The following is a 17294-nucleotide window of genomic DNA, read 5'->3' as shown; positions in this document are numbered from 1 at the left end:
AACTTAGGAAGTATGAGAAAAGATGCTATCTCACAGGTTTATTTATGGGGAAAGATTTGAGCAAATTGGCAACAGATCATAAGGCAAATGCTGATTGCAGCCGCTCAAATTCCGTGTCCTTAAGCACTTCATATAGCACAAGTTGCCAATTGCATGCGTCCAAGACTACCGGTAGTCTGACTTGGCATGTTTACACCTCTCCTCAGCCTCAATATTGTCTGGATTCAACACTTGTATTGTACTTGTCGTATAATTAATTTAGATCTAATCAAATTTGATTTGAGTTAGAATTTGTCGTTTTTATCTGTACACATGCAAATCAGGCTTTTCTTGGAGATTCAACCAATGGAAAAGAGGAGTATTACATGAAGCTCGGTCTCTTGACTTGTCTAACATAGATCTCTCCGATTTAAATTGATATCAAATAGTTTTTAACTTTTTATACGCTGTTTCAAGAACGTGATCTTAACAAATACAACTTAATCATAACAAATAAGTTCTACTTACTATGTCCGAATTAAACTCACTTGAGAAAACTTCTTATTCAAATCAGATTTGGTTGGATCGAACAAATCACATGATAATTACACACTCGTCATTTAAAAGTTTAAGTTGTTGAAGATGAAAATTATTTAATATTAATACCAAATAACATTGTAACTACAAAACAAAGTAATTAGTTCAGATCAAAACGGATGTCAGAATTTCCTGTACACTTAAACTGCAGTTCATTACAGGAAAGGGAATCAACAACGTTTGCGGTCACAAAGATGGATCAATATTCCAGTCAACAACAGGATTACACACTTGCAAAACCAATTATTTTCAGCAAGAACAATAACAATACTCATCAAAACAACATTAGCCATCTGTAGAAAGAATCTACACACACACACACACATATATAGAATAACGAACAGACATCATATCTTGAACACGAACAAATTCCCACACTTTTAATTTGTCTCCACTATGAGTGCTAGTGACAATTGGTTCTCATTCGTCACACACTTTCAAGAGTGAGCAATCGTTCCCAGTTCGTCACACAAGTGCCCAACAGTTCTAAAGAAAACGAGCAAAAGCAGCCGACATCGGTCCCATATATGTCGGGGAAGAAAACACAAGTCGGAAGCCAGAAAGTTGAAGGACCAAGAAAACCAAAGTTCACGACATACACGAGAAACATAGGTCCCTTCGTGGATTTTCAATAACATGCATGACTGTAGGATCAGTAATTCTCTGTTTGTTTTAGCAGTCGTCGTGAGATTTTTTGCTTGTCGCTCTGGACTTTAGCAGAAAGAGGAAATAGATATTGAAAGAAGCTTCCGTTTTTGTAATTTCTTTTTTTGAGCAACCATGAACGTAGAAGAATTTTGCACGTCATCAAGTAATTTCTCATGTCTTGCTTTTGAATCTTTTTTTCGTTTTTCATATGTTTCATAATTATTTGATCGATCAGGGAGGAGAGAGACTAAAATTTCTTTTTTTGAGCAACCATGACGTAGAAGAATTTTGCACGTCATCAAGTAATTTCTCATATGTTTCATAATTATTTGATCGATCAGGGATGAGAGAGACTAAAATTTCTTTTTTTGAGCAATCATGAACGTAGAAGAATTTTGCACGTCATGAAGTAATTTCTCATGTCTTGCTTTTGAATCTTTTTTTCGTTTTTCATAAGTTTCATAATTATTTGATCGAACAGTGATTAGAGAGACTAAAATTAGCAAGCCATGAACTATGATTGGCTGAAATATACGAATCCTAATTTTAGTTATTGTTCAAATTAGAAAACCAACTATAATTAGTGAGAGATGGAAGCATTCCCTGTAAATTTGAGCCACTGCAAATATAAGGTGAAAACAGTTCACCGCATAATTCGCTGTGAACACGAATTCTCCAATCATATAAACTGTCTGAATTGACAATCTTGACTGTAATAACAAGAGTAAATTGTACAACAAATTCAATATAAATACAGAAAAAGCATCTGGAATTCAAACACCAAACCCCTTCTCAGAAGGGGATTTTTTTCAATTTAATCATCCATCCCCTTTTCAGATTTCCTGTTCATTTGAAGGGGGGATTGAAATTCTTGCCTATTCTGTGGTTATACATTGACAGTTTTCTCTTGTTTTCTTCAGCAAAAATGGCAGAAAACAAGAAGAAATACATAACGTCGGATGAGCTGAAGAAGCACAACAAGCCTGATGACCTGTGGCTTTCGGTCCAGGGGAAGGTTTACAATGTCACAGAATGGGCAAAGATTCACCCTGGTGGGGCTACACCTCTCCTGCATTTGGCTGGTCAGGATGTCACAGATGCATTCATTGCTTTCCATCCAGGTTCCGCCTGGAAACATCTTGACAGGTTCTTTACGGGCTACCACCTGGAAGATTTCCAGGTTTCAGATGTTTCCAAGGACTACAGAAAGCTCGTAACGCAGTTTACAAAATCAGGGATGTTTCAGAAGAAAGGCCACGGTGTTATTTATTCCATGTGCTTCATTGCTTTGCTCTTTTACGCCTGTCTCTATGGCGTTCTTTACTGCAAAAGTTTCTGGATTCATATGCTTTCCGCTGCAATTTTGGGGATTGCCTGGATGCAGGTGACTTATTTGGGCCACGATTCTGGTCACTATGAGATAATGATGAATCCTGGATTCAACAAACTCGCGCAGATTGTGACCGGTAATTGCCTGACAGGGATCAGCATTGCTTGGTGGAAATGGACCCACAACGCCCATCATGTTGCCTGCAACAGCCTCGACCACGATCCTGATCTTCAGCATTTGCCCTTTTTTGCCGTATCATCAAGACTGTTTCAATCCCTCATGTCCCAATTTTACGGCAGAAAACTCACGTTCGATTCCATGGCAAGGTTTCTTGTGAGTTATCAGCATTTGACATTCTACCCGGTGATGTGCGTTGCCAGAGTCAATCTTTATGTACAGACATTATTGCTTCTGTTCTCACCAAAGAGAAGAGTCCCCGACAGAGCACTCAACATATTTGGAGTTGTTGTTTTCTGGACCTGGTTCCCTCTTCTCCTTTCGCATTTGCCTAACTGGAATGAACGGATCCTTTTTGTCCTGGCAAGCTTTTGCGTCACCTCAATTCAGCACATCCAGTTCTGTTTGAACCATTTCGCTGCAAATGTGTATGTTGGAGCTCCAAAAGGAAACGACTGGTTCGAGAAACAGACTAGTGGGACGATTGACATATCGTGCTCGCCTCAGATGGATTGGTTCTTTGGAGGACTGCAGTTCCAGCTCGAACATCATTTGTTTCCGAGGTTGCCTAGGTGCCATTTGAGGAATATTTCTCCCTTGGTCCAGGACCTGTGTAAGAAGCACAACTTGCCTTACCGGAGTCTTTCGTTTCTCGATGCCAATAAGTTGACTTTCAGGACTTTAAAAACTGCAGCAATGGAGGCCAGAGATTTCTCGTCCCCTGTTCCCAAGAACTTGCTCTGGGAAGCTGTAAACACACATGGATGAAGATCTTCAGACAGCTTGTCAAGACTTTTCTTCGTTACTCTGCTGATTTACTTACCAGGTTTCACCACAAATAGAAAACTAGGATTTGAATGAAGTAGGTACTATTGCACTTTCATTAACAGCTTTTAATAATATTGTATGAAACATTACATGCAGCCAGACAGGTATGCCTTGAAATAATTCACAACTTCTTCTTTTTCTAGAGGATTTTCCTTTTAAAATTCGAGTGGTTTCAACTCCAATTACCACCGCAAATTAGAACAGACACCAAAATGCATACATCAAGTAGGACGGTACTCACGTTACCAACTAAACCCAAGGTTTTGCCTATCAAAACACGAGTTTAGACACCCACTTGATAGATTATGCATCGAGTTGCGTTTCCAGCTTCCATGGTGAAATTAGCTATCTGCAGAACCGTAACACTGGCATCGATACTAGACGAGACAGCTATGGTTGGTATTTCGGGTGGCAGGAATGTCAGCAGTGAAATTTCCCTCTGTTCTAGTTTACCATTGCACATTCCTCTGGTCAAGAATGTTTACTTTCATTTTCCTACATAATTTTCTGCATCAATGGCAAACTTGATAACAGGCACGAACCAATTGCAGATACAATCATACAAAGCCAAGAAGCAATTCACCTCAATAACCATGGAAAATAATTAATCAATGGCTTCTTTAGGATCGAAGATTCTACTCAACACCGAAACTCGACCTCTTAAATACAAGGGGAAATGGGTTTGCCTGAATTTGAACCAATTATATGTCAAGTGTAATACTTTTGACGTTTGATTAGTGTACATTCAAAAGAAAAATGATAAATCGCGCAAGTGTATCACACTATCTAGTATTGGTTTGGTACGACAGACCTGATTTGGGAAGAATTTTTCGTCAGCCATGCTAAGATATAATGTAGTTTTCACAACCAGCAAGTAGAAGTATGCCATACAGAGAATTTTCAATCTACAGGTGTACACAAAATACCTGTGTTTACAATCTCGAGCCATCATCAACGCCATGCATAAACATTTCCTGATGAGCAAAGCGTCACAAAAGCATCTCAAGAATCAGGGCCTATTCAGCATACCCTCACCATTACAAAAGAGGGATTTTGGCTGAAATTGGATTGAAGAGATGCAAATTGGAATGGCTGCATATTTTCAGATGAAATCAAGTGCCAGAATACCCACTCCATATTCAATCAGTTCTTCACATATTTGAAGTTGTTCCTGAAAGAAGGCTTCCGAAATTGCTGTTCGGAAAGCGTTGGTTGGTTTCCTCTCATCCTATAAGTGAGTTTGCTTAACCCAGCAGCAATGGAGCAAATTCCACTAGGTTAGTGAAATCACGCCTCAAAACCTATAAAGTATTCATATTTTCTTAACACAGAATGATTCTCATCGGAGTGAGTTTCTCTTCCGGCGAGAGATGAAATTTCCGGCGACTGCACTTCGAGTGCCGCTGGATGATGCTGTGGAAGGGGAACCCCAATCTGTTTCCTCATCGAAATCATCGTCTTTGAATGACGAAGAAGTAGGATCGGGTAAATTCTTGGTAGTACTGAGTTTAATAAATCAATTAGGAAAAATCATACTACTTACAGATATTATTTTAGGGAAAATCAATTATTATTTTTATTATCCAATTTGTTTGTAATTTTTTTTAATTTAATATCATTTTTCATACTGCATTTCATAAATTATAATTTTCTTTATTTTTAATACTCACGTAACGGTATCATTAATTCAAAAATATATGTTAGACCAACAGTTTCATAATTTTTTCTATTACTTATTAGACGTAAAAGTCACACCAAAACTGAAAATGAGAAAATTTCTGTTGTAAAAATAATAATTTACAGTTAAAAATATAAAAATAAATCTTCAGCCTGAGGCGCGAATATTTTGCTCTCTTTAATGACTTTCAAGCCCACTGCAACAAACTTCTTACTGGTCCAGCAGTATCACTCTTAACTTGTCCTATTCAAAATACAACAGCCCGACAACGTCGTATGACTCTAACTCACTCTGAACAAGTAGTTGAGTCCAAAGTTCCACATAAAAAAGAAAAAAAAAACAACTTCCAACAACTAACATAACTCTCTCTTATAATTGCATGTAGTATATATGTAATATGTGTGTCTCAAAACTAGTAGAATGATATCCCTTTTTACAGGTGCAGGAATCAGCCATCATTCTTGTCATTGACTTAGTTTAATTGAAGAAATTAAGGTACAACAATTAAAAGGTTATTGGTTCAAGTCATATTAATATGTGAGTATTGATCTATTCTAGTAAGTAATTGTTCGCTATTATAATAATAATTATTGATTAATCGTACATATTAAATATTAATTTTTAATGAAAGTGTATTAATTATTAACGATTAAAATTATTGCATATTAATAAACAATTTACTCGAAAAAGAGTCGAGCGTCATTACACGTGAGTTTAAATAATTGTCAATGTGTTTGATGTGACTAAATATATATATTTTGAATTGTTATTTCCCAATAAATCAGGGTGTTGATTCAGTAGCAAGTGCCTCTGTTATCCCTTCGTGAAATTGCGAGAGGTACTTTAAGGTACAATTTAACCTGACAGTTGTATGATTAATTATAAAATATTTGATTTTAAAATAATCGATTTTGAAAAAAGTGGTTATGGAATTTGGATTCATAGTTTTCATATTAACCTAAGAATGCAAAAAAAAAAGCAATAGAAGCACATTCGGTACGTAACTGTGACACCACAATACCAAATTTTAAATTCCAATTATACCCTTATATATTTTATGAATATAAATACTTATTTATTTCGAATAGTCAACGTTATCGTTTAATCGACATTATGCTATCATATTTATCATCCATTTTCACTCATGTTAATCATTATTCCGCTTTTAATTATATATCAATTTTTCTTTTTAAATTTATATCGTATTTATCTGATTATACGTGCTCAAGTATTGTGCATCACGTTAGCTAATTTATTAAAGGGATAATTACACTCTCCTCCCCTAAGGTTTGAAAAATTACATCTATCATTCATGAAGTTTGCTTTTGTCTATCAAATAAGTCCCCTCGTTAGTCAAAATTAACTGAATTTACTGATATTAATAAAAAATCAAAATATATATATACCTTCAATTGACTTATTACTTATGTTAACATAAATGCGATTATTTTATGACCAAATTACCCATATACGGAGATGAAAATGTGATTATTCATTTATTAGAAAAACAAAAAGGAATAATGGGGTAAATGCAGGGCTAGATTTTAGGGAAGGGTGGAGATGAGAACAAAATTCCTATAAGCATTAATATAAAAAGGCCCACCGGTGGTCTACTCCAGTTCAACTACCTTTCTACTTCCCATCTGCTCCCAAATAAATACCAACGACGTCGCTTTCTTCTTTTTCTCCAACTTCCGACCCAATTTACAACTACAACGCACTTCCCGGGGTTGCTTCTGCTACACACACTCCACCCCACCCTGCATTTTTCATGTGTCTATATCTTGCTTAGCTCCCAATCTATGTTAACCCAACTTAATTCAGAGAATTGTTGCGTGGTGGTTGGGTTTTTTGGGTGAATTTGGTGGTGAAGGGAGTGTTTTGTGTTTGGTGTTGTTAGGGCTTTGATGATTGAGTTTCGGAGGAAGTTTCTGGTGTTTTGAGTGCAATTCTGTGTTTCTGGGTGTGTTTAATGGAGGTGGAGAAAGGTCGGCGGGAGAATCGGAGTATGACGTTTGACGAAGTGTCAATGGAGAGAAGTAAGAGCTTTGTTTCTGCATTACAGGTAAATCTGTTTTGAGTGCGTGCGATTTTGTTTTTGAGTTTTGGGTGCATATTTTGGATTAGATCTAGGAAGGATTGTGCTGCGCATTTCTGGTTGACTTAAAGTTTGAGTCAATATTTGTTTCGGTTTATATGAGGTAGAGAGGAGGGAAAAAGATGGAATGAGATTCGGCAGTTGGGTTAATTTTTCTGAATTAATTAAGCTGGTTTAGTTTTGTGCTTGAGCTCATTCATCAGTTTAGATGGTTCCGTTCAAATTTTTTGGTTCTTAGCAGTGAGGTGCATCACAGCCTGGCTTAATGGTCTCCTGAGATGCTCTATGTATAAGATGCAAATGTTTTGTAATGTATTTCTGCCAGTTTCACTATTGTAAGCGTTTGATATTTTGTACTCTTATGGATGTCTTCTGCGTGTTTATTTAATATATATTCCTGGTGACCCTTCAACACAATGTTCATTCGATGTTTTTTGTCATTTATATCTCCATAGGAACTCAAGAACCTCAGACCACAACTTTATTCTGCGGCAGAGTATTGCGAGAAGTCATATCTTAACAGCGAACAAAAGCAAATGTAAGACTTGTTAACTTATATAAGTAACTTTGCCAAACTTTGTTTCTTAGAGGTCTTCATATGATATAGCTTGTTGCGTTAATTTTTTTGTTTGTATACATTTAATTGTTTGCATGATGTTCTTTCTTTGAAGTTGTTAACAATGGAGCATATCTATTGATCTTCTTGATATTTAACATCACTTGCCTTTCACTGGACTGTCAAGAATTGCAATTTTTTCCTAGAGATTAATTATAAATATATTTAATTTTCTTTCATCCTGGAAATTTTGCTTATATATATTGGTTTCTTTTGTGTAAGGGTGCTAGACAATCTTAAGGATTATGCTGTACGAGCTCTTGTCAATGCCATTGACCACCTTGGTACTGTTGCTTACAAGTTGACCGATATTCTGGAGCAACAGACCCTGGATATCTCATCCATGGACCTCAAAGTTACATGTCTAAATCAGGTAGCTCCCACTCCATTAACATATGAAGAATTTATTGAGTATTAATGCATAGTTGAGGCTGAGACGTGTTTTTCCTTGTAAGCAACTTCTAACATGTCAAACATATACGGATAAAGAAGGTCTTAGGCAGCAGCAAGTATTAGCTATCATCCCAAAGCATCACAAACATTATCTTTTGCCAAGTAAGACCAAGGGCTGCTCTGTATTATATTTTTCCTTAATAAAACTAAAATTCTTTGAATCTCGTTAAATTTTCTTTTGTTTGACTCCAAGCCAGATAATGTGAATAAGAAGGTTCATTTTAGCCCACATATACAAACTGATCCTAGGCAACCTATACAAGCGAGAGGTCGACTTTATCCTTCAGGTGGCTGGTCTTCTTTGCATTGGATAGTTATTCATTATATTGTTCTACTTCTGCCAAATAACACATAGTCTCCAGGTTGATTTTTTCATGTAACACTTTTTGATTTAGGTGCTTCGGCTGCAAAAACTCTCTCTTGGCATTTAGCATCTGAAACGAAGTCGACATTGAAAGGCTCTTCACGTGGTATATTGAGGTGTGCCCTGGAATCTTTAATCCTTTTACTGACTAAGTGAAAATTACTCCAATTCATGAATCAAGTGGATGAAGCACAAAGGAATGTTGATATTTGCTTACCTTTTCAGCACTGAAGACTCAAAATCACATGGAAAAACTCCTGGTGCATTCAACTTGTTAGGTATGCAAATATCACACTGGTGCTGATTTCCGTGGTGAATGTAAGAAGTAAGATCATAGATATTTTCCCCGTACAAGATTTCAATTTATAAATCTTCTTCTTTCAACTAGATCTTGAAGAGAACACCCAGATGAAATCCATACCGGCTTCAAGTGTTGCTATGCAAACACTGGGTGTCACACGACGGGTAATGTCAACATTCGCCAGAAGTCATGCATGTTTAACTTCCTTTTTCTACGTTACTTCATTTGAATAAGGAAGATCATGAATCTTTTTAGCATGTCTTATTAGCATTTTTGCTATTTTTGAGAATATTGTGGTTTGATATGCCCACTGTTTCACTGATACTCACCGGTGAACAAGTTCAGACTTGATTGATTTCTTGAGGTATCCTGATAGTTGGAGACTCTAGGTTTGTGGGAAGTCTCCGGCACTGGCAGGGAGGAACATGACATGCACTAGTGTGATTTTCACAGTACCCAATGGTGCAATTCTTTACCCTCTTTTACATCTTGGAGGAATTTGGAAGGGTGGAAGATTGGAAGGGGGTGGAGAATTGAGCTTTTCATCAATTTATTCTTCTAGGAGGTTCAAAGTACTGGGGTGCTTTAATTCATATTTCCTTATGGCCAATTTATAAGAAAGTGAACAAAACATCATTTGATCTTTTTGAACACCAAAGTATGTCTTAACTACTGGCCAACATGCAATAGTAGGAAAAGATTTGCACGTATTAGCTGTGTAGGAAATTAGTGAAATTAGGTGAATAGGAGGTAAAGCTGAAGAGCTATAGAGAGTGACTATTAGGGTGATCAAATAATTTTATCATGCTACTCCTAACCAACCCTATCTTCAGTTCTATTCTGCTGTCCAGATGGTGATATCCCAATGTGGAAGTGAATCTGGTAAGTTTGTAGAACATTTGGAATCTGTTCTTGATTGTGATTGGCATGTTATTTCCACGTTTTCTGAACAACCTTTAGGTGATATTTTTTTGTCATATAGAACTGTCAACATGAGAGCTTGACTTGAGCAGAATATGTTTCAATTTTATTGTACTGTTCTTTACACTGAGTGGCAGATATCTCGTGAACCTTGAATGGTTGATTGTTGTTTGTATTGGTTGATCTGACCAACTGGTTTTGTGTTGTGTCCAAAAATGCTCATATAAACGCAGCGGCATTTTCTTTTCTGTTGCTTATGCCAAACTGTTCCCTTCATGCATGTTCAAGAACTGCAAGAACCTAAGAAATTTCTTATGCAGGATTCTTCGGATGGCTTGAGACCTTTAACTCCACATAGGTCATTCGACAATCCAACCCTAAGGGAGATTGTTCGCCCTCCTGTTCGCAGTAAGAGCGTGCTTTCAGCTTTCTTCGTCAAGCAAAAGACACCCAAACTGAAGACAACCGCATGAATGCATGGGCAAACTATCATCTTGTTTTACTTCATCTTGTATGCTCCATAAGGTTAGAGGAAATTGTCCATATTCATCTGCCATCCCTTTTGACTATGGGTTTCTTCCTTTGATCAAAGATTATCGTCCAATCCTTTTTGTCTGTATCAATAAACTAGTAGTAAATGTACAACAGTCAGGTAGAGAAGATATTTGAGTATTTTCTTTGCAGAATATCGGTGCCTGATCCCTATTCGGTGGCGTGTACATGTTCATTTGATCAGACACAAACTTTTCTTTGGTGTGTGCTCTTATTCGTTAATATGTTGCTGTGAAGAGACAGAAAAGGCTTTTTACTGATATCAGAGTGCAAAGGAAAGGATTAATCCATCCATTCATCCCTCCTTAAAAACCTGTTAAAAGTAGAGAGGTTACTGTCTAAACTCTTGCCAAATTGTGGGATGTGCATCTTCAGTCTTGCCTCTGTTGTATTAAATTGACGCCAATTCAAGTTCACTTTATCTCTACAGGTGGTTCTCCCTGTATACGAGAGAGAGAGAGAGAGAGAGAGATCCTTTACTTTTGTGGTTGGAATGAATGATTGATGGGGTCGATTGCATAAAAATATACCACAGGGCAATTTAATAAGTTTATTACCATGTTTACTGTAGTTGGTAATTTGATGGATCGAAAAAAATTGTATGATGAATTTTGGGATAAAAATTTGAACTTTTTATTGCCCTTAACAACTAAATTTTTAAAATATTTTTGTGCTTTTAAATTTTATCCTCTAGAGGGAGTTTCGGATTAATTTACAATTTTTTAAACATTTTATAATATATTTTAGAATTTATAAAGTATTATAGAATATTTAATATTTTTTAAAATATAATGTTAAATGTTTATAAATTCAGTTGTACTTATTTTTGCTAGAATTTAATAAATTAATTTAGACCTAACAATAAAATTCTAATATCATAGAAGCTTCAAAATGAATTTTAAAAATTTACAATCTTAATAAAACTTTAAAATCTATTCTAAAATTTAAATTTTATAATCGAATAAAATTTTTAAGCTCCAAAATTATGAAACAGAACCGGCATTTAAAAATTTGACCGTCACTTCCTCTTTCATTTTAGGGAAAACAAGGTAAAAATTACAAAAATAGTACGATGACATTAACATCACTTTATATATATGATTACATTTATTTTTGTATAAATATAAAAATATATATGAGAATATTAAATGATGGAGAAGACTAAAATTTATACAATTTTTTTTTTACCAAACTCTAATGGGAAGAGGTCAAATGTAAATGAATTTTTTTTAAAGAGGTATAAGTATAATTTTAAGAAAAAAATTAGGATAAGTGTAATTTCTCATTTTTAGAGGGGATCTAATTATAATATAAATTATATGAAATTGTATATATATACAATGTGAATTCTTTATTTGTACATTAGTAAAAGTATGTGGTATTATTTATGAGTTTTCATCTATGGTTTATTTATAATTTTGTTTTTTTGTATAAATACAAAAATTATCCCTAGCAATTAAAATATAAGAATAGTGAGTGCAATATTGTTGATGTTTCAAGGGATATATCTGTAATTTTTAAAAAATATGGATGTTTTGATCGATGTTTGGTGGGTATATTTGTAATTTTTCAAAAGGCAAGAAAAATTTATGTAAATAGATTATAAGTGAAGGTGTGTAGATATAATCATCTCTTATTTTAATATCTCAAAAGACTTCAATTCTTTTTAAAGGTAAATTACAATAAGCTCTCCTACGATTTATCATATTTACATACACCTCGTTATTATTGGAAAATTATAATTACTTTCAAAAATTAATAATCATCTAATAAATGACCTCCCGGCTCCCGTGACAACCAATTGTAAAAATATAATTAATTTTTTAAAAGTATTTACAATTATAACAAACTACAAGGAGCCCTTTCTAATTTCTCCATTCTTTTTTCATTTGATACAACCTGTATTTGCTATTGTAATCTAGGATTAAAGTTTCAGTGCCTGCTCAAAGTCCCATATGTTTATGTCTGTTGTTTGGCTGGCATCCAGTTGCCAACATGACAATAATGCTCTGATACTTTGTTCCAGAAACATGATAATGTCCAAAATTATACAACTAGAGTCACAGGATCTGATGTCTCTGTCAAATTAATTATAAGCATGTTGTTAGAAATCACTGCCAAGACAACTAAGCAACAACTCAGAGATCTTCTCCTCATAATTTTTGCAACAAATCCATCCCAGATCTCCAAGACAGCAGAGTTCACATGTACAAATCGAAAAAATATAAATAGGAAAGAATTGGTATACACTAAAGAACCCTGAAAACATCAGAAGGATGCAAACTAAATACATCTCAGATACATATACTCTAATCCTAAGCATCCCGTCTCGAATAAAAATGAAAAAATGGGACAAAAGAATAGGTACTACCTCAAGAGCTTAGCTTCAAGAACTGTCGAGTTGGCTTCGTCTGCCAGAGGCTTCACGTACTTCCCTAGGGCTCTTTGATGTGTTCGTTTCCTCATCCGTTGGATTTTATCTTTACTCTGTTGCCTCTTCTTTTCTTTTTCTTTATTTCTCAGATTCCTCTCCTTTTCATATGTACCTTGCCAAAAAATCTCACCGGTTGACGGCCAAAGCCATCGTCTTCTGGGGTGGTCGGAATCTGCTTCCTCGGCCAAGTCCTCATCCATGCTCTTGAGAGTGCTGTACTGGAACCACTTAATCCACATTTGACCTCTACGGCCTTTCAGCCGGTGTTGTTCTTGCATGAAACCCGTCTCTGGGTCGACATATACTATTCTTCTTGCACTATGGTATGCCCAAACGTTTACCAGTAACTCGAGCAAACGAGAGTAGCAATGCTTGTCCTGCCAACCATGCATGTATATTCATGTTCTCAAAGAGACAAATATTGAAAAAATACAACGAGAAAGAAGCAAGAATATCCTGATCGTTGCATATTGACATTCAATGCCTCCACTTTGGGATAATTACACCCCTACCAGTCATATTTCACATTATAAACCCTTATTCTGTATTCAAGGGAGAATCTGTAATATAATGTGATTGCAGGTAGTGCAATATAATTTATCAAAAACCAAGGGCGTCTTCCTGTGAATCTCAAACAATTTTTGTAATACTACAATTGAACTCTTTTCCCAAATGGATGTCATCGCAACATTTCTTTAACAGTAAGATCTCAGAGGCAAAACCAACATTGTGTCACAAAGTCGTTAGTATTTCAAAAGAACCAACCTTTGGCAAACTGAGATAACAGTGCCCGGTTTTCTGATGATCGTCATGGAATTGTGCGTCAAGTGCGTCCACAAACATTCTACATATAGAAAAGATCGCTCATTGAAAAGTATATTCACGAAAGAGCCCTGGTGGGCATAAAGGGTCGTCTTATCGGAATAAGATGTAGAAGTCCAAACCTCGAAAACATAACAAACTCCATGAAGGACTTAGTGGGTAAAACCCAGGAATGCATTACCGACCAAGTCCCTTCATCCGAAGGCATTGGAGGAAGAGAACTCAAGTTATGCTTTATGCCATACATCTCTTTCAGAGCCTCCGAGAACGCCAACCTAAAGGCCACGTTAAATCAGGTCAAATGTCAATCAACACAAATTTGACAAAGTTTCAGTACATTTTTTAATGAATATAAATTTATTTTCCACTACCCCCGTTTGGGATGAAATGCTATATTGACGTGGTAGGACTTACTGACAATTCCCAGCATTTATAGCGTCACAGAATGACCAGAAATCCTGCTTTGATGGATTTCTTGGATCAGTGTCCAAACGCACCCAGAAGTACAAGGTGTCCCCGTGTCTTCGGGCTTCAATAGCATCCAGCAATGATTTTTCAGCAGTCTTAGACAGAGATCTCTGTTAAATTACTCGTGTTAGATATGTAACGATAAATCTTAAGAAAAATCATATGCAACACTATCATTTTATCCTGTTGCAGTTTGCAAATTACTGTACTTCACACCGTACCAACATGTCTAAGAAAACATAATTAGAAGTGTTATTTATTTTCTTTGTGGGGTTGAATGATTTTCTTTTTTTCTTTTCTAATGGTTGTTGATAACATGCATAGAACTTTCATTTGTTACAGAAAATCAATAAAGAAAAAGAACTAGTACAGTATGATTAGTCAGACGGAGAGAAACGAAATAATCAGCAAGAACAGAACCATGATCCAATCACATACCATTCTCGCTGTAGCTCTCCAGGATTGAAATCCTATCCAAGCATTTTTATGTATACGATCAATCCGATTGGCAATTGCAAAGAAAGCACCATATTCTCCTAAGGCGTCTCGATAGTAACCATTATTTAATAGTGGCAGACGAGAAGGTGCATCAACATCATCAGCTCCAGGTCTTCGACCTTTTGTAGACTACAATAACCCAATTTATTCATTGACATCAGAAGCGGCAACAAAAATTATGATACTAAAAAAATAAGATAGAGAGAGAAGAGAGGGGGATGGCAAGCCGAAGCAGTCATGGGGCCAACCCAGCAAGAACACAAACAAAAATTTCTGAGCATAGATAGTACTTACCAGCCCAAGCCCTCTATAAAGCGAAGTATTGTGCAAAAAGGGCCATGTTCCTACTCCAAAGTATGGTTCATAAATACATAGTGGTTGGCCTGTCCTTTCAAGTTCTCCTTCATCTCTTTCGTGCAATGAACGATCAGGTCTTCGGGCATTTCGATACACTTCGTCCCATGTTCCCCGTGGTTGATCAGTTCTATCCTTCAACTGCATTAGTTCCAAACAAAAAGATATCATCACCAAATAAAGCAGGTGCTCAAATCCCAAACTATCTCATGCTTAATCATATATAACGAGACAAAAAAACAGAATCACTTACCTCTTCATCCTCTCTTCTTTTTCTCATGCTAGCCATATCTGTATGCTTTTGGTCTTCCCAAATGGTATACACGAATGTATCATTAGATGCAGTCTGAGCAGTAGAGTACTCTACATTGGTATGATTCAATTGCTTCTCAATCGTGTCCAAAAAATTCATCTTGGTTTTGTTTGGAGGATGGGTATCTCCAATACCTTCAAATAGATGCCACTGCCATTCAGCTTTTAATTTAAGAGGAATGTCTTTGGCAGCCTGGGGGACTGCAACTTCAGACGGGAGCATGAGAATTTTTTCTAACAGTGATGCATATCCCTGGATGCTTTCTGAAACCATTAAGTTTTTAGCTGTACGTTTCCCGATTGACGCAGCATTATGAGCTATAAGTGAGAGTTTTCCGTTTGAGACCATTTGAGATATGATATGTGTCAGAACCGTTGTATCCTCCTTTGGGAAAAGATAGCCGTTCACCCTGTCACTAACCTAAGAGATTGATGCCAATCCAGTTACTGAACAGAACAAGATTTTGGTATGTTCTACTTGTTAAATTCAATCAATTCCATTTCAGCTAAGGCACAGCACGTCTTGAACTTTTACGCAACAGGTAAAGCAGGTAAAAGGCACTGATTATGAAAGAATTTAATTAAAGAACAGATACTGCAGATACCTACATATTTCCGTATTGTTGGTAGATCTGGGGCTATTATAGGTTTCTCAAAACACATGGCTTTCAGCAAAATTTCTGGAAAAGAATGCTCTTCAAGGAAGGATCCATATATCACAAGATCAGCAGTGCTTATTACAGTGTCCGTATTTTCATCAGCAGCGACATGCTTCACCATTCCCGCTCGATATCCCAATTTGTCCGCAATGGTCTGCAGCAATAAATTTGATAAACATGAGCATGTATTACAAGTAACCTTACTTAAGACAAATTAAACTATCACAAAGTCATGATATTTTACAGTCTCAGCATGTATTTTATGTAAGATATCATACAACTACTTGAAATGGGTATAAGAGGCTCTTACCTCCACGGTGCTACTGTAGTTACTAGTGGAATCACCCGCCAAGATGATGATTTTAAGATGAGAACTTGAATCACCAAAGTCTGTATGAAGAGGAAATAAAGCCTTTAAGATAAAGGCATGCTCCAGCCAAAGACCTCTATAAGATAGCTGACTTCCCACGACTGCAACAACAAAGTCATCTTGTCCATACCCCATTTTCGGACGGGAATTATCCATTGGAACCATCTGCTTTTCATCAGCTCTCCAGGCTTCTTCAGGAGAACCCGGAATGACAAAGTAGTTTCCAGGATCACATACAGAATAACCCATCTGAATTGTATTTAAAAGCAAGTAAGATCAAAATCATGATAACCATCCTATCAATTTCATAGAATCCGAAACCCTAAAATTGTATTTCAGTATATAGAATACGAATTTGTTGAATTCAGCATGCACAAGAATAATTCCGTATGTCAACTTCATTGAAAACCATTGAAAGGGGAAACTCCAATTTTCAACCCTCAATTCCCTTCAAGTGCATAGCTCTTTCATTTCTTCATTTGATAGTCAAAACATGGCACTTATTTTCTTATCAAGTGAATGATGCACATCCCAAGCAAGGAAAGAAAGGAAAATATTTTATTAGAGAACTAGTGATAGGATCACTAGAATCAAAACCAGCAACGAACCCAGCCCTTATCCATGTTGAAGATCACACCGTTACGTTACCCCAGACTAAGCAAAAAAAATTGCAGAATTTACATATGAAACTTGAAAAGCAAAACTGGCATCATGTTATGCGATAAAATATAAGTTTTGTAGGCAGTTCGATTACCTAAACCAAACAGTAGAAACCTAAGGCATCTAGGTGACTAGGTCAGTGGTTAGTCTTCTCCACCACAGATTGTTTAATGTC

General features: G+C 36.2%; 3 protein-coding genes across 4 annotated transcripts in view; 2 read left to right on the top strand and 1 right to left on the bottom strand.

The window, feature by feature from the left end:
• LOC105173118 (delta(8)-fatty-acid desaturase-like) lies at positions 1019-3703 on the top strand. Of its 2 annotated transcripts, none has more exons than XM_011094775.2 (2): positions 1019-1188; positions 2145-3703. In XM_011094775.2, the coding sequence occupies exons 1-2, from the start codon at positions 1104-1106 to the stop codon at positions 3497-3499; spliced, it is 1440 nt and encodes a 479-aa protein (XP_011093077.2). In that variant the 5' UTR covers positions 1019-1103; the 3' UTR covers positions 3500-3703. The 2 variants fall into 2 exon arrangements, with proteins under 2 accessions (XP_011093077.2, XP_020553476.1); XM_020697817.1 differs by lacking the exon at positions 1019-1188 and adding an exon at positions 1242-1387.
• Positions 6848-10854, top strand: LOC105173117 (protein ABIL1). Its single transcript, XM_011094773.2, has 9 exons — positions 6848-7302; positions 7791-7873; positions 8174-8324; positions 8407-8506; positions 8602-8691; positions 8800-8884; positions 8994-9046; positions 9157-9233; positions 10311-10854. The coding sequence occupies exons 1-9, from the start codon at positions 7210-7212 to the stop codon at positions 10461-10463; spliced, it is 885 nt and encodes a 294-aa protein (XP_011093075.1). The 5' UTR covers positions 6848-7209; the 3' UTR covers positions 10464-10854.
• LOC105173116 overlaps positions 12608-17294 on the bottom strand; it is a 7608-nt gene continuing 2921 nt past the window's right edge. The window contains 9 exon segments of the mRNA XM_011094771.2: positions 12608-13353; positions 13742-13820; positions 13921-14073; positions 14213-14376; positions 14705-14893; positions 15059-15259; positions 15372-15851; positions 16040-16243; positions 16400-16708. Of these exon segments, the coding sequence (XP_011093073.1) occupies positions 12910-13353; positions 13742-13820; positions 13921-14073; positions 14213-14376; positions 14705-14893; positions 15059-15259; positions 15372-15851; positions 16040-16243; positions 16400-16708 (2223 nt within the window). The 3' untranslated portion in view covers positions 12608-12909.

The sequence above is a fragment of the Sesamum indicum genome, linkage group LG11 (assembly GCF_000512975.1).
Source record: "Sesamum indicum cultivar Zhongzhi No. 13 linkage group LG11, S_indicum_v1.0, whole genome shotgun sequence".
NCBI lineage: Eukaryota > Viridiplantae > Streptophyta > Magnoliopsida > Lamiales > Pedaliaceae > Sesamum > Sesamum indicum.
Note: the sequence above shows the minus strand (reverse complement) of the source record. Positions and strands in the feature narration are given on the sequence as shown.

Bases quoted from the DNA above. Each gene is read 5' to 3' on its own strand.
- LOC105173118 (XM_011094775.2), top strand. From the start codon at position 1,104: ATGTCGGGGAAGAAAACACAAGTCGGAAGCCAGAAAGTTGAAGGACCA. The intron at 1,189-2,144 runs GTCCCTTCGTGG...TGTTTTCTTCAG, and splicing joins GACATACACGAGAAACATAG to CAAAAATGGCAGAAAACAAG.
- LOC105173117 (XM_011094773.2), top strand. From the start codon at position 7,210: ATGGAGGTGGAGAAAGGTCGGCGGGAGAATCGGAGTATGACGTTTGAC. The intron at 7,303-7,790 runs GTAAATCTGTTT...ATATCTCCATAG, and splicing joins GCTTTGTTTCTGCATTACAG to GAACTCAAGAACCTCAGACC. The intron at 8,325-8,406 runs GTAGCTCCCACT...TTTCCTTGTAAG, and splicing joins AAGTTACATGTCTAAATCAG to CAACTTCTAACATGTCAAAC.